Genomic DNA, 17,006 nt, shown 5'->3' on the forward strand with positions numbered 1-17,006 from the left:
TTAAGCATCACTCCCATTAAAGTCGAGATTCAACTTCAGTGAGGGGAGGTCAAGGGTTTCCCAGGTCCTGCACTGACGGAGTGCTGGGGACAGATCATGCTGAGCATTACGCCCAGCATCTGCCTCTCTCGTTCTCTGTGTGTGGCTGAGAGTGTCAAGCAAGGGGCAAGCGGTAAAAGGCTGTATCACAGGGAGGTAGCAGCGCATTGTGCCTAAACAAGCTACTTTTGGCGGGAGCTGGGAGTAAGTGTGGGAAAGGAGCTTGGGGTTAACCTCCATTGCAGTGCAGTCCCACCCACATGCACACATGTATACTGTTTTATTTGACAATGCAGTAAGAGGGTTGTTCAGTTTTTGGTATTACATTGTTCTTAAAATGTAAGGGCAAGATCAAATTTTCTTTTGCTATAAAGGCTAGAATAAAGGTAAAAAAAACACATACTGCTATACAGACTGCTATCTTGCTGACATGTTGTCACCTCTGACCCTTGCATTGACTTCTGAGTGTAACAGTCTATTATTTTTAAGTTAGACTATTGAATAATTTCTGATATGTACCTATATTAGAAATGATTCAATAGTCCATTTAAAAATATCAGTCTGATTACAATGAATGCGAATAATCTGGGGGTCATACTGTAAACCTAGTAGGCTATTCAGATTTGTTAATTTTATTTAGGTTTTTCTTTTGTTCCTTCTTAAATAGGAGAAAACAATATACATTTTTGTCTATCGTTCGCCTTCGCTGACTGCAGTTTCCCGCGCACGGGAGTCAGCTGCGCTTTTGAGCTGTCTTGCGTCAACTTCAAAGACTAAGCATGGAGCCAACTTCATCCTAACTTTCCCACAGCACCGCTTCAACAGAAGGCCCATAGAAGCGTGCCGAACTTATCAAAACATTAGTCCTGGTTTCTCAGTGAAGCGTACAGATGCTCTAATGATACAGGGGATAATGATGCACATAGTAATTAAGTGCATTTTAATTACCATAGGCAAAATATGACTATATTTGTTATCGCAGGGATTACGTAACAGAAATCCAGACACCTACGCCATATAATTAAAAATTTGATGTAGGGCATTGTGATATAATATGTTTTCCGATGCTAAGAAGCGATACATACCAGCGAAATATCCCAATAATATACTTCTGACATCTGAGTTGTAAGCATGCATTCCCAATCATGTAGTAAAATAGCGCATTGTACACGTGCTGTAGTCTTATGTTCGCAATTCTGAGTTTACAGTTCACTTTACGGAAAATAAAACGGGAAATTCCGAACTTATTTTTTTATCTTGTAAAAATGTTAAATACTTAATATTACTTAGTCGATGGTTAGGAAAAGAAAATTCGCCGAGTCTGTCTCCGGTTGAATACGTTTTTCGCCCAAAATCGAAATGACTTACATTGCATGTTGGCTATAGAGTTAAAATGACCTTACATTTGGCTTCTATAACTGCAGTAGTTTTGACCCACAGTTCACTTTCCATTATCATAATTGGTCCGAAAGTGGCAGTAATATACCGTATTTGGCCCAGAAGTTGGATTATTTGGCCCAGAATAGTCTGCTAACAAGGACGTAGTAGTTATTTAGTACTCCACCTGTTCGCTCTCTGACCTCATTTGTCTTCTGCAAGTCACGCAGCAGTGCGGATCTTATTGAGATATTGTCACCCCTTAGCCAAGGATAAGCCCCCGGGTGTGAGAAAGTCCTGACAACATTAAAATGAGGAAACTCGCTAAAACACGGCCTATAAAAGAGCCAAGTTTAGCACGTGAAGCACACGACCTACTTGTCAGGAGACATCATCGGCTAAAACAATGGCACCTCGCGAGTTTAAAACGACTGAAAGAAAGTATTTCAGCTATAGAAATGGATATGTTAAACGTTTTTAGACTTGACAACATATTTTGGTTCTGCTAGAATTATCTCATTAAAGCTAAGTATCATATTTTTCAATCAGGAGAAAAGGTTGAGAGACAGCAGCATCGAGCAACTAAAGCTGCTTCTCAAGGGCATGCTGAGACCTAAACAGATCAGCTCCAACTTCGGAAAGGCTGACATTCTGGACATGGCTGTGATCTGCCTGAAAAGCATCCCGTTCTCGCGAGCACTACATGGGTACACTGGTATAGAGCTACGCGGAAGGATTCGCTAGGTGTTGAGAAAAGACTGCATTTTATCACAGTTCGAAACGAATTTATAACGCAACAACCCAAAGCAGACATGGGGAGACTGTGCGAGGGCAGTAAAACATGTGCCTACTATTCTTAAATGTACAACTCAAAGAGTGGTGCGCAGCCACTTTAGAGACCACGGTGACGTGAACGCTTTAAGGACATACATGTTTACGAAAGAGATAATTTATAGGTCTCTTGTGTAGAACATGAATGTTCCTTTGTACAATTAGTATAAATGTAAAAATGCTCTTCTAACTATTCCCCATTTACATTTATACTAATTGTACAAAGGAACATTCATGTTCTACACAAGAGGCCTATAAATGATCTATATATATATATATATATATATATATATATATATATATATATATATATATATATATATATATATATATATATATATATATATGGGTCTTATAGATATGCCCATTTGTATAACTTGTATAACTTGTATAACTATGCCTATTTGTATAACTTACAGGTAGGTGTATTAATCTATCATGTTGATAGAATTGTCAAAATATGTACTTTGAGACAAAAAAAAAACTACTTGGAAAAGTAATAAGACTTTCATCTTGATATCTATTTGAATAGATTTACAAAACAACAAAGAAAACACAAGACTACTTAGTTTGAAGCTGATTGGATTTAAAGAGATTTGCATTTGTTCCACTCTACACAATTTCCATAACTACACATTCCACGAGAAACTGGTGCCCAAATACAACACATCGCATGGCTCAGGCATTTAAGTCTTTGTTTGTGAATTTGCATATTTTCAGTTGTATTTTTTAAGAGATGGAATTTATGAAATTGGACTTGTGGCTTTTTTCTCACACAAGCCAAACTTATGAGGCACAGCTATTATAGACATTTGAATAATTCAAGGAATAACGTTAATGAATGTCATGAGCTAATATAGTGTAATGGTGGGGTTTACTGAAGGATATATTCTCTCAGGCACATCAATTTTAACCGTTAAGGCTTATAAGGGGAACCTGTACAAACTGTGCCAATAATGTGCTGATAAAGTGTTACTACTGGGGATGTGACCAACAGGCCTACTGGCCTGCAGCTTTGACCTTACTGTATAAGAGACAGTGACAGAAGGTTACTGATCATTATTTGTTTGATTTAAGATGATTTAAGATAACTGAAATATTTTCGTAAAATTATGATCATATTTGAAAGTGTGACTTGGAATATAGCTCCTGGACATCTTCATGTAGTTAATTGTGAATGAATCAAGAATATATTACTGCAGGATCCATTGTCCACAGGATGTCAGGTAATAAAACAGCGTATTTTAACGCTCTCTGCTGGGTAAGTGTGTACTCATTCCAACAGAACTTTGGGAATGATTGAAATGTGAGCTGAACTAAAAATATTGGTCGCAAATCTACACTGATATGAGCTGCTTGGGATCAAAGCCTGTGAATTGTGGCAAGAGTAACAGATGTTCAAGTAATGAAACAGGTACAAACCATCGGAGGCCACTAAGGGGCAACATGTGACTTGCAATGGAACAGATTGAGATGCATCATGTCTTTTAATGCAGATCCTTGATCATATTTATCTGCTGATTAAAGTGTTAATGCACTTGATTAACATTTTGAAATTTATTTGAGGAAATCTCTAATAACCTCAAACATGAAGCTTAGCTTTTGCTGTTGATGTTTAACCAAGTATAACCAAGTTTAACCAATTATTTCAAGTGGCATCAGTTACTGATGTGACATGAACTCATATAAAGTATCATGTTCTTGGTTGCCTTTTAGACATGTAATAAACTTAAGTATAAAAAGTGTTCTCTATTAGTGTGTATTCACCCACTATGGTCTATTTATGTTAATAGGCAAAACTGAGCGATAAACTAAACGAGATGAGGCTAAGAGTAGGCTGATGCTGTTCCCACCATCTTTGGGTATTGGCCATGTTCAAAAAAGAGGACCACTGCACCACAACACACCTCTGCACCTGTAAATATAGACTCCATAGCTGCTGATTAATGCTATAGATGTTGAGATGACACAGGTATAAGTATGAATTCTTAATAATTATATTATATTTATATTCTAATTATGACACTTAAAATAAGTATCTTTCACACACAAGTTTCAAAGAACGAGAGATGCAGAGACTAATAGAAGGGAAAGTGAGAGTGAAGAACATGGCTAGTGAGGCAAGAGAGATGGAGCTGATACCACCCTGTCAGCTAGTAGTGAGGAGCGACAGGGAGAGCCGATACCACCTCTCAGCCAGTAGACAGTCAATTGGATCTATTGGAGAAATTAGATAGCCACCAAAAAAAAGCAAAAGACAGCACATCAGTAGGTCAAACAGCTGACAGTGGTGAACAAAGATGCACATGACTTCATAAACACTGAGAAACGTATTCTGTTCCATCTTGCAGGCTACATCTTCCACAAAGTTATCAGGTTTGCCAGCATCTCAGAAAAATGCAAAATTGCAACACTGTACAATGACAAATGGCCCATCAGAGAGAACAGAGTTGATACTATTCACTCTCTCAATGGCTCTGCAGCTAACTTAATTCTATAGGGTCTGAGTCCGAGACAGGCTGGCTGCTTAATTAGATGGTTCAGCCTCAGGTTCTTTCCTTCTAAAAGACCATGTTTGAATACATTCAGCCATGATGGCTGACTTTTATATGATGGAAAAGATGATAATTTACACTAAACCTAAAAACCAGCTACTTGTACATGAGATATGCCATACCAGTCAACAAAAATAGGCTCTTTTATTTTTGGCAGATAATTATTACAGCAGTACAAATTTGTCACATTTAAAATTCTGTTTGGTTAAATGTGTGTTGTGGTTTAAACCCACATTTCTTCTATACATAATTTTTTAACTGCAAATATTGACAAAAAACAAACAACCCCCCCCCCCCCCAAAAAAAACCCAAAAACTGACTGCCAACCAGCCTCCACCGCACACAAGTTGAAAAAGATGGTAGACCAGTGGTTTAATTAGGTATAAGAGAACCTTGACTTGTACTTCGTTTTTTTCCAAATCAGGTCCCCCCCCCCCCCCCCCATTAAAAAGGGACACAGCTCATTTAAAAAAAAAACAGGAAAACCAAGAAAAACATTAAATCGGAACACTACCAAGATCAGGCTTTGGTAGTTATTTATATATTTGTGATTTCATTATTGCAGATAACATTAAAAATACTGTAATAGAACTAAAATAAATATAATTAAAATAACTAACTGAGTCTTTGCAACAAAACAAAAAAACCCAACCATGTCCATTTTCTCCCCCCACCAACCCTTCTACAAAATAACAACAATATGAAGCATAATTGCAAGTTTTATTTTTTTCAATGCCCACATGAATAAAGTAAGGCAAGTCTAAAGTATATTTATCATTTTAATGTTAAAGTTGTACAAAATCAAAAACTAAAAACTGATTTCACAAAAGGAGAAATGGTTGATATACATTTTTATGTTGCAAGGGCTCAATTGTAAAATTTGTTGTTTTGGGAAGCATGGTATATTATTATAGACTATGAAGCCACTGCAGGCAATGAAAGTCTGCCAAGTCAAGGTTCTTAAAATCTTCCAAACACAATCACATATGCAGTGAATTCAGTGAACTACAAGAGCCACTGTAGTAGTTCCTTCAAGTTTTCCTAGTCGCTCACATTTCCATGGCTACACCCTGGACATGGGCAGCACTATAAGGGGTCAGTTCGATTTGCCATCTGTTTTGTAATGTTCCAAGAGAACTAGCCTTTTTCAAAAAGCAACTTGGGAAAGGATAAATGCTAACTCAAGTAAAATAAATAAGCACTTTGGTGTCTTCATTGGTCTTGATTGAGAAATTGGGGGGAGGGGAAGCCATCATTAGAACAGAGTTATGGATCATGGGTTATGCTGTGAATATAACAAGAGCGTTCACTCAACCCATATAGTTATATTTCCAATCTCTGAGTGGAACATGGGTCTCCTTGACAACCTGTGGCGAGGTCCATCTGAGGACATAGTGTGGTCCACCAGGCTTGTCATTAGTACCTGAAGAGATATCAATGTTAGTGAGGAGAAATTCAAAACTTAAGAAAATATGTCAGTGGATTCTAAGGTACTGTGGACATGGTCATATTTACCTGATGCCCGGGAGCCCCCAAAAGGCTGCTGGGCCACAATGGAGCCTGTTGATTTGTCATTTACATAATAATTTCCTGCTGCATTTCTCAGTGTTTTTGCAGCCTCATCCAAAACAGCCCTGAAACAAGTGCCACCATTAGGAATAAGTATAATGATTCACAAACATTCAAATCAGGAAAGGTAAAACAGTTGGTAGTTGGTAGCAGTAAAACAGCCAAGGTAAACCAACCACGCATCTGGAAAATGTGTGGTTCTTACTTATCCTGGGCAAAGACAGCCCCTGTGAGAGCATATGGAGATGTGTTGTCAATTAAGTCCAATACTTTCTTGTAATCATTCTCAGGGTAGACATAAATGGTCAAAACTGGCCCGAAGATCTCCTAAAATGGTTACATTTCTCATGTAAAAAAAAAAAAGTTCTTTTGTACAATATGTTCTTACAATGTTATTTTGCGCTTGCACTTGGATTTTAACAGTCACTAACACACATGAACTAGACCAAAAACAATGAAAGCATAGCTCTTACCAGCGAAACAAAAAGAAATCACTCATTCTGATATAGTGTTCAGAATTATCATCGCTACTATTATCATCCCATACTATTGCCTCATTTCATGACGCATGTTCTTTGAAAACAATTACAAAGCTCAGATCTGTTAGTTGAACTGTATATGTAAATATTCTCAAAACCTTTGGTCACTAGCAAAATCATCTGCAAAAAACAGTGCTGTACAAATGTTAGAAGCAAGGGAGAATGGTTTGTTTGTACAAGCCGAGCTTTCCCATTGAGCTGCATTTTACGCTTAACTGCACAAGTGAATAATCTCAATTCAAAGTTCAACCATACACTTCTCTGATCCTGTTTGAGAGCATGCCTGACACCAGAAGCTCAAACAAAAAATGTTAAATAAAATACACATTTACATATGAGAATAATGCCAGGATAACTGTACCTCAGTCATTATTTTATCCTGTGGGTCTTTAGTTTCAATAATTGTAGGCTCCACATAGTATCCCTTTTTGTCATCACAATTTCCACCAGCAATCACTGTTAGATTAGGAGAGGTCTGGGCATGGTCAAGCCAGCCCTTGATTCTGGAAAAGGACTAAAAGAATAGAAAGAATAAATAGATTTATAAATCATAGGTACTGGAGAAGAGAGCCACTGTTATACAATTATTTAACTATGATTATAGCCTATTAAAAGAATTAGCAGGCAGTTTTCGCTTACTTTGTCATCAATTACTGCTGAGAAGAAAATTCCAAAATTCTCAACTGGCTGTAAAGTTAAAGAAAAATGTATTTATGATATAGAACATGCAAGGCCAAATAGTCTCTCTTTGTGGTCATTTCAGCATAATTACAACACAAACCAATCCTAACATTACTACAGTACTCAGTAATACTGGAAAAGCTACCAAACAATGTTGAACTCAGCTGCAGTAAATGGCCGCTTAAATAAAAAAAAGAAGTCATTTCTGGCAGCAAGTAAAGTAGCTGCACTCACGTCTCCCACTATGATTTGTTTGTGCACAGCCAGAAGCTCTTGTTTAATGCACGGCCAAAGGGAGTCAGGCACATACATTCGGGAGCAAGCTGAGCACTTCTGGCCTCCATACTCGAATGCTGAGCGGATGGTGCCCATTACCACACTGTGGACATCCGCTGACCTGTGCACAAAGTGGAAGTTCTTGCCACCACACTCTGATAGACAAACAAAAAGAATACGTTTAGCCCTCAAGCAAAACTGACCAGAATTGTGAACATGTGGTTAATTTTGGGCAAAGGTTAAATGGATTTAAGAGGGACAATAAATCAATGAGGGTAAGGTGCAGGTTGGAAAAGATTAAGGAAAAGATTTGTTGGGAGGTAATGTAAAATCACTGACCTCCTGCCACACGAGGGAAATTTTTGTAGTTATCCAGATTCTGCGCCACCTGTTTCCACAAATGTTTAAATGTTCTGGAGATAAAAAACAAAACAAAGCCATAGTATTTTAAACTGTTGTTCAATACATCTTATATGTTCTGTTCCCTCCCAACCGCAAACAACACCGCCTCCTACTAATTTGTCCTTAAGAGTTGTTTCAGAGAGAAACACCAATGCCAGCCATAATTAAATCTTAAAGTGATATTAATAGCTGGTGCTCAATGAGTGGCAGGTTAATCCAGAACATCAAAGGAAAATGAAAGTCATACGGCACACTGCCGGTGAAGTTGATTCCGGCCAAGTGCTCTGAAGCAGTGATAGTGTCCCCGAAAACAGGCCCATTAGCTGGAACAAACTGGATGATGTTGGACGGCAGGCCAGACTCCCGCAGAATCTTGTAGACTGCGTAGCTAGCAGACATGGCAGTGTCACTGGGTTTCCATAGCACCACATTACCCTGATAACATATTTAGCCAATGAGTATGTACTCGTGTCCTTTACTGAGTTAAGGATATAAGCCAGAGGAATGGAAATTGATTTCCTGCTTTCAGTTTAAACATAATACGCTTACCATCATTGCTGGCGTGCCTGCCAGGTTTCCACCGATTGCAGTAAAATTGAACGGTGAAATAGCAGCTACAAAGCCCTGCAAGGGAATAAGATAAAAATGCAGATCAAAACAGAAAGGACTGCTGGATACATGTTGCCTATTCTGCATGTGGATTTATGAGGCCTCTATGTAGCCATGTGGAGCTGATGGCTTTTACCATTAATGTAACCCCCTCCCACCAATGCTGGAGATTCCAAAAATTTGTGGAAATAAGACAGGGCTTCCAGAACTGTTTATGATCACATGCTTACTTAAGAATAAACATGGAACTATACAAATTTTTCATTTGTACATAATATGGTATACTATTGTGGATAAACTAAATTGTGTTTAATGCTTAAATAAAAGGTGGTTTATCCCACTGCTTGTATAGGCTAAGATAAATATAAGACAAACAATTATAATGGAAGACTGTCTTGCTAACAATAACAAAATAGTAAAACATTTTGTTTGTCACTTTCAATACAAACTATGCCACAGACTATAGCATCAGAATATATTTTATAATTCTGGGAAAAAAGGTTGAGCTACATTAGAGAGGTGGGAAAACTTAAAAAAAAAATGGACTAGATAAGGAGACGGGATAATGGAGGACCCAAGGTAATCTTAAGGATGAATGTGGCAGACCTGGGGAGTCACCCCTGCAGGACTCTACTGAAGAGGGAGCCCACCTCTAGCCCACGATAAAGCATGGTGTTGGTGCTACCATCGCTGTCCAGAGGCTGCTGCTGCTGTAGGTCAATTGCATGCTTGGCGTTGAACCTGAAAAAGTCAATGAGTTCGGCTGCGGCATCAATTTCAGCCTGTATCACGGTCTTACCCTGTAGGAGAGGGTACAGAGATTAGTGAAGACATTGGAAGTTAAGAAAGTGCACTATAATGCTGCATAATTCAGACTAAACAATTCAATTTACTTTTTTCTGCTTAAATCACACTGAGGCTGTGCAAGTTTAAGTTGCCACATGAAATGTTACCTGGCCAATCATCGTTTTAGCAAGAACCTCTGCTCTCTTGGGCCCACTGATCATTTCAGCAGCCTTGAAGAAGATCTGTGCTCGGTCTGTCACTGGCTTAAGGTCCCATTCTCGTCTTGCTGCCAAAGACGCCAGAATGGCTTTGTTTAGGAGATCCTGCAAAAATAAAGATTGAGCAAACAAAAAAGTTGCCGGGTAGTGTTTTTATTTCTTTTTCAGCATGCAATAGTTTCAGTCTGGTCACATTTAATCAGTTTGGGCAATGAAGTGCAAGTTAGTTTCCTTACCTTATCAGCATAACAGAATTTGGCCACCTTGTGGGAGTGGTTGAAAGGCTATAGGAAGGATAATACACCGTTCTATCAGGACACTGATAACACAAATATTAAGTGTCTTCTGTTTTACACTCTCACGTATTTGCATTACACACACGACAGAATAACAACTGTGTTAGAGCTTTTATACTGACAAGCAAGGCTGACAGGTCACAGACAACTGGGTTCAGATGGACTGGTTATGTACTCACAGACATCTGATATTGAATATCTTTGGTCCACACATATTCGTCTCCAATTACACATGGAATTTCCTCTGTCTTTCCCTTCAAGTCTTGTAGGGCCTGGCAAATCAGTGCAGACCTTAGTTAAAATGCACTGCAGTGGCTACATTCCACAGGAAGAATCAAACATGCTTGTGTTTTTGTTTAGGGGTGGGTGTGTGTGGGTGTGTGTGAGTGTGTGTGTGTACCTTTTCAAGCTCAGCTCTCTCTTTACTCCTCTCTTGGAACTCCAAAACTGGTTCATTCCTAACCTCCATAGCTCCACAGGGAAACGTTCTGAAACTGGGTAGGATATCATACCATGTTTCCAAAATTTTCTACCAGAACTCATGATTCTAATATAGCATAGGAAACCAGAAACTAAAGTTCCATTGCCTTAACGCAAAGTGCATACGTGCACACTCAAATGTACCCTGCTCTCGCTTGGATTTTTCCTGCTCTACTATAAAACTGCCGCCGGCATGTTTTCAGATACATTTGCTCTTAGACACGTTTGCTGTTCTTTTGTTTGGGGAATCTTTGAACTCACTCAGATTTAGCCTCTGTGTTTACGAAACATATTCTGATCTTGCTTTTGCATTCTCACCAAACAAAAAAGGGCAAAAAGCCAATCAGAACATGCTAAGGGTTTTAATAACAGTATTCCATTAGATCCATGTTGTCCTGCCTAGTAAGTGTCCAGTAGCACACTTACCATCTAATTGTCCTGGTTCAACATTTCACACAGACCTCAAATCTGTGCAGTTATCTATCCATCTATATTTGTGCTCTTCTTGTGTTTCAAAAGGTAGAGAAATTATAGCATTAAGAGTCTTGCCCAAGGATTCCCAGTGGTGGAGGATTTGGATAGAAAAGTGCCTCCAACAAATTTAGATGTTATACATAATTTTATTGTGACCACCCACGGGAAGTGTGACGAGCTATATATATATATATATATATATAATATTATATATATAAAAATAAATAAATAGACAGAACTACCGAAGTTACCCATCTAAAGCTAACTTAGAGTAGTTCATCTGAATTAGCCTGCTGTACTCAAGGACATCTAGCGAGCTATATTTCAATAATTTCAGACAACCAAAGCATTTAATTTATGCCCTACTATTATTTTTCATCTAGCTACTCATTTTCCACCAAAGTACAATCTCCTTGAGAGCATTCACCATCTCAATTTTTTTTTCTGCAAATGCATCAATAATAAGAATTCATGTGTGCAAATGAAGTTGAAATTGTCAGTCAAGACCAGAGACAGAATGCCTTACTGGACTTTATGGACTTTATGAACTTACTGGAGTTTATTCAACAACCCTTTCAAAATGTATTCTTCGCTTAGACATCAAATTTTGAAGGAATAAAGTCATTAATAATCTTTACGGACCATTATTAAGCCTGTGACTTTGTGGATCTATGCTACAGACTCTAGGTGTGTTCACCTTGGCTGTGAAAACCATTGGGAATGCTAGGGAGAGTCAGAAACAAATTTATTTGATCAAAACATTTGATTGGTGACTTTTATCAGTAGTGTTACCATGAAAATCCAAGACTAAAAAGGACAAAATGTTTCACAACTCCACAAATAAAAGAATAGCAAATTTGTACAAGATTAAAATATATTTGAACACTGAATAGCAGCACAAATTCCAGCAACAGTAGGGTACATTTGAGAGGGCACATTTGTATTTTACATGACAGCAAAAAAAAAAAAAAAAAGGTTTAAAAATAAATAAAATAAAAATCAGATTCCTTATTATTGCACTCACATTTAAAAGCTGTGCTCTGAATAGAATATATATTTGCAAGCTATCACTTGTTTTACTTAAATTACAGCATTTTACCATTTGTTACTTTCACCCATAATATTAAACACCATGTCTCCCAGGATTTTGAAAGAACTTTAAAACTCATATGGCACAATCCCATAGATCAAAGGCCATAAATGAAATAAACTAAACCTGGGGGGGCAGCTTCAACAAGGGTTAGTTTATTTCTTTTATGGCCTTTGACTTATAGTTTATTTGAAATATTCCATGTTTCCCAAAAGGGAAAGTTTCACTGTAGGTTTTGTAAACAACCAACCAAACATACATGTAAAAAAAAAACCCACTATTTTTCTATTTGTTATGACACAAGGACCAGAAATTATTTAATGTCATACCATTTCTGTCAGGTTTTACCAGTGGTACCAAATGTTCTTTTGAGACATTAGCTCTCTTCCATTCCAAGATATAGATGCTTACGTCAGAATGCATTTGTCCCACCTCCAAAAGTGGTGGGGCAAAATTCATATTACTTAAATGTGATATCATGCCCCAGTGTTTGAAACAGCAATTTAGACATATTTAAGAGTACAGTATTCTGCAAAACTAGTAATTTCACAAAGTTATACTGAAATTTAATTTCTAATTTTAAAACTCTTCTTTGTCCATTCTCAAAACACGGACGAAACTAGTCTTAAACAGTCAGGTTTGTTAACTCTGCAGTTATCTTGGCAACCTCCAAATTAATTTCTAGTTATTCTGACCAGGATCCTAATTGCTTGTTAGCTCCAGTAACGTATGCTTAGTGCTCAGCATTCGAAGACGCTACAACACCTACAATAAAATGCACGAATGGCAATATGCAATCAGCAGGCGGAGCAGACATTCAGTTTTCTGTTGCTAGAAAGAAACGTTTGTTTACGAGTGTTAGAGATTCCTAAATATTCATAGGCCAACTGACTACAAGTAAAGCAGTCGTATGTGCGACCATGTGAGACTTACATACCTCCTCCAAGATTGACAGAGCGCCGACTTCAGTCGCAACATGTCTCGATAGGGAAAGCCACAAAGATTAAGAAGAAGAATAAATAAGCAAATGCTTATTAGAAAAAGACCTTTATCAAGGTGAATATTTTTAAGGGTCGTCGATTAACTGTCAAACCTCGCAGCTACATCAATCCACGGAAATACGAAAGCACCGTTGCGTGTTGAGGGGGTGGAATAACTTCCTAGTGTCTTGATTATTTAACAATGCATTTATTCATCGACATTTTAAAAAATACAACAAAATACTAAGTTTATCTATTAAATTAAAACAACTTTAGGTTATTATTACCAGATATACTAAAAATATCCTTGTACTATGATAGGTCTCTCATCCCCATGTTCGGACTAAATGGAACGTGCCTGGGGGCGAGTCTCCGAATGGCCACTCAGCATAGGAGATGTCCTTTGTCAGCCAATTATATGGAAGCAATTTCTAACACGAGAGTTCATGGCCTGACTCACGTCATGATGCGTATACCACATGCACAGGTTTAAATCTCGAAACCACGGACCGATGGTTTCAAATTTAATAGATTTTGGGGTGAATTTCATATCCCTAATTGCTGCTTACTCGATTCCACTGTTCTGCCTGCTCCAGCACCGACCTGGAAACCGATCTTTAAGGACGTATTAATTCTCTAAATGCTCTCGGAGGAATCAATAACAGAGAAGAGAGGAAGATTTGTTTTCTTTTTTTTATGCCAACCAAAATGTGCAGTCCAAGGTCAGATGAAAGAACAGAGAAAAAAATAACCAATATGAAGAAAAGACAAAAGGCATAATGCAAGGAAATATAAAATGAAAGGATGCAAGACATAAAATAAAAAATGTAATTATAAAAAAAAAACCACGACATGCAATTTTTAGCAATTTTAGATTATGACTACACTTTATATCCATGTTATAGTCCATGTTAGAAACTTTCATAAGAAAAAATAAAGAAAAATGCTCAGAAGGCATTTGTGTAAGACTTAATAAAGGGACAGATTTACAAAAGATGAGATGGTGTGTTTTGATTTACCATATAATATTAAATAAGATAAAGTATGCTGCTGTGGCTGTGGAGACCTCATCGAGTGTCTGGCAACACAGGGCGTCAACAGGAATGTCAAGGTAATTCAGTGGCTAATTGAAATTCAGTACACCTTTGCCTAATCATGTGTAGCCTGTTTAAATACTATAGACTGGTTGTTTCCTGAAAGAGTTTGTTCCCTGGGCAATCAGCAAGATTACTTCTAAAGCAGCTACATGCTCTATAAGTTATACATGAGAGCATAGTTTGGTTTTGTTTGTGTTCTTTATTCAGAAATAAATAGAACCCTCTCACCCAGTTCTGTCTCTGACCCTTCTTCCTGGACAACAAATGCCCCAGCTAAGTCCTTTTTTATTTAAGAAATCTTTTTTACTTCTCCAATTGTTTATCCAGTAACATAGAGTAAATCAACGCTCCACTGTGCCTGTTCTAAAGTGAATCATGAATTGAATTGTCATGTGTCATGAAGGGATGTTACATTATTTTGATTATATTGAGAATAATAAACAATATATACATAAAAACCCAAGCTTACATTTTAACATATCAAACATCTAAACACATGTATTAAAGGGGAGCTACTGTGCTTATTTTCAAAGTTCATGACTTTATTTTTGGGGTATATTAAAATAGATTAACATGTCCAAAAAGACATTATTTTCTCATACTATATATCTCTTTTCACCCTCTGTCTGAAATGCTCTGGTGTCTAAGCTCCTCCTCATAATGAGCGCAGTCAGCTATGTTTGGTCAGCTCACCCACTCTTTTCTGAATGGTGAATTGCTAGACCAGTTCCGCTCTTATACATTCTGACCCTGTCTTACGATCTGCAGACAGATCTCAGCAGCTGTAAACACTGGTGTGCTTGAAATGTTAGAAACCATTAGTGTCTGGAAGTTTCCAAGATGCGTGCTGTCCCATGAACAGACATTCCATTTTATTGCAGTTGGGCAGAACTTGGAATAATACATATGTAAAAATACAGGGGGCATTAGAAACTTAGCTAGTTAGCAGAAGCCTACCATTTAGCAAGATAAAAGATGACCATTATAACACAACAAGTGTTATAATTTATAATACTGTGTGAACCTAACTTACAGACCTTGAAATAATCAAAGCCTGCTGTATGTCATTTTTTCAAATTTCTTTAGCCACATTTATAAACTCTTAAAGTAACAAGCACTTAATGTGTTACAGTAGATTTTCAGTGACAATGGTTACATGTAAGCTGAAGGTTTTTTTTTTTTTTTTTTTTCCAATTTAAAATGTGCGCTGCTATTATAGGTACAAAAAATAAACAAATCATTATTTTTAAAAAATAAATTTGGATAACACATCAGCACATATACAAGCAAATAAGGCCAACAATTAATTAGCATCTGTAAATAGCATCTAATGCAAGTCATCTTAGTATGGTAAGAACAAGGAAATGCAATAGGCATATAGATAATAAATAATACATAGAGATCAAGTGACTACTACAACTACAGAGAAAAATTCGATTCATCAGCATCTGATCCAAGCAAGCTCTTCACTATTTTTTCTTTTCTCCTCAATCCTCCCCCTCCTTCCTCATCTCTTACTCCTGAGGATTTCATCACCTTCTTTGAAGAGAAGGTTGCACCAATCCACCAGTCATTTTCCTCTGTTCCCACTCTTCCAACCAGTGTGCATTCCCCAACATTCAATTCTCTGACTTCTTTTTCTCCTTTCTCCTCAGACGAAATTCTTCAACTCCTGACTTCCAGTAATCCGACTACATGTCCACTGGACCCAAGTCCTTCTACTCTGTTCCAGACAATCTCAAGAGATCTGCTTCCTTTCATCTCTTCTGGATACGTGCCTTCCTTCTGGATACTGCATTCAAAACCGCCAGGGTGATACCAATCCTCATGAAAGCCACACTCGACGGCTCCAACGTTACCAACTACAGACCGGTATCACTTCTCTCTTTCCTCTCAAAAGCCCACGAACGAGCAGTTTACAATCAATTGTCTCTTTTCCTCACCCAGAACCAGCTGCATGATCCCAGCCAGTCTGGCTACAAACCGGCACATTATACAGAAACAGCCCTCATAGCAGTGACGAACAAACGTCATCTGTTTTGATTCTTCTAGACCTTTCAGCAGCCTTTGACACAGTGAACCACAACATTCTTCTCGCTGTTCTGTCCAGTCTTGGTGTGACTGGCTCTGAACGGAGATGGTTTAAATCCTATATGGAGGGACAGTCCTATCAGGTGACATGGAGAGGATCCACATCCAAACCGTGTAGACTCTCCACTGGACCGTGTAGACTCTTCTCTTTGTATACTTGTTGTATACTCGTTCTTTTGGTGATGCAAAATCTTCTCATGGTTTCTCCTGCCACTGCTATGCTGAGGACACTCAATTATTTCTTTCATTTCCACCCTCTGACACGCAGTTCTCCAGACCTGCTTGACTGACATTATGTTATGGATGACAGCCCACCACTTGGAGCTCAACTCAAGTAAAACCGAGCTTCTGTATATCCCAGGTACTCCCAACCCTTACCATGACCTCACAGTTTCCTTCGAGAACTCCCTGGTATCACCATCCAAAGCTGCCCATAGCCATCAATCCATAAAACCTACAATTTTTTACTTTTCAAAGCTGCCTAATACATATGCACACCTTGATGTAGGGTGTTGAGCTCTTTAGGACACACCCTTCCTCATTACACAGATACACATCACCTGATATGCTTAACTCCAATAAGCATTCAAGTTTACAGAGTTTATTTTATGCAAAT

At 37.9% G+C, this 17,006-nt stretch overlaps 1 protein-coding gene across 1 annotated transcript; it reads right to left on the bottom strand.

The window, feature by feature from the left end:
- Positions 1–5,503: 5,503 nt before the first annotated feature.
- aldh4a1 (aldehyde dehydrogenase 4 family, member A1) lies at positions 5,504–13,357 on the bottom strand. The gene is made up of 15 exons (XM_027002046.2): positions 13,160–13,357; positions 10,579–10,672; positions 10,358–10,450; positions 10,119–10,166; positions 9,832–9,987; positions 9,529–9,678; positions 8,819–8,893; positions 8,517–8,704; positions 8,207–8,280; positions 7,826–8,022; positions 7,550–7,597; positions 7,272–7,424; positions 6,577–6,698; positions 6,318–6,436; positions 5,504–6,225 (listed from the first exon to the last, which is right to left on the bottom strand). The coding sequence occupies exons 1-15, from the start codon at positions 13,198–13,200 to the stop codon at positions 6,113–6,115; spliced, it is 1,671 nt and encodes a 556-aa protein (XP_026857847.2). The 5' UTR covers positions 13,201–13,357; the 3' UTR covers positions 5,504–6,112.
- Positions 13,358–17,006: the final 3,649 nt, after the last annotated feature.

The sequence above is a fragment of the Electrophorus electricus genome, chromosome 20 (genome assembly GCF_013358815.1).
Source record: "Electrophorus electricus isolate fEleEle1 chromosome 20, fEleEle1.pri, whole genome shotgun sequence".
Lineage (NCBI taxonomy): Eukaryota > Metazoa > Chordata > Actinopteri > Gymnotiformes > Gymnotidae > Electrophorus > Electrophorus electricus.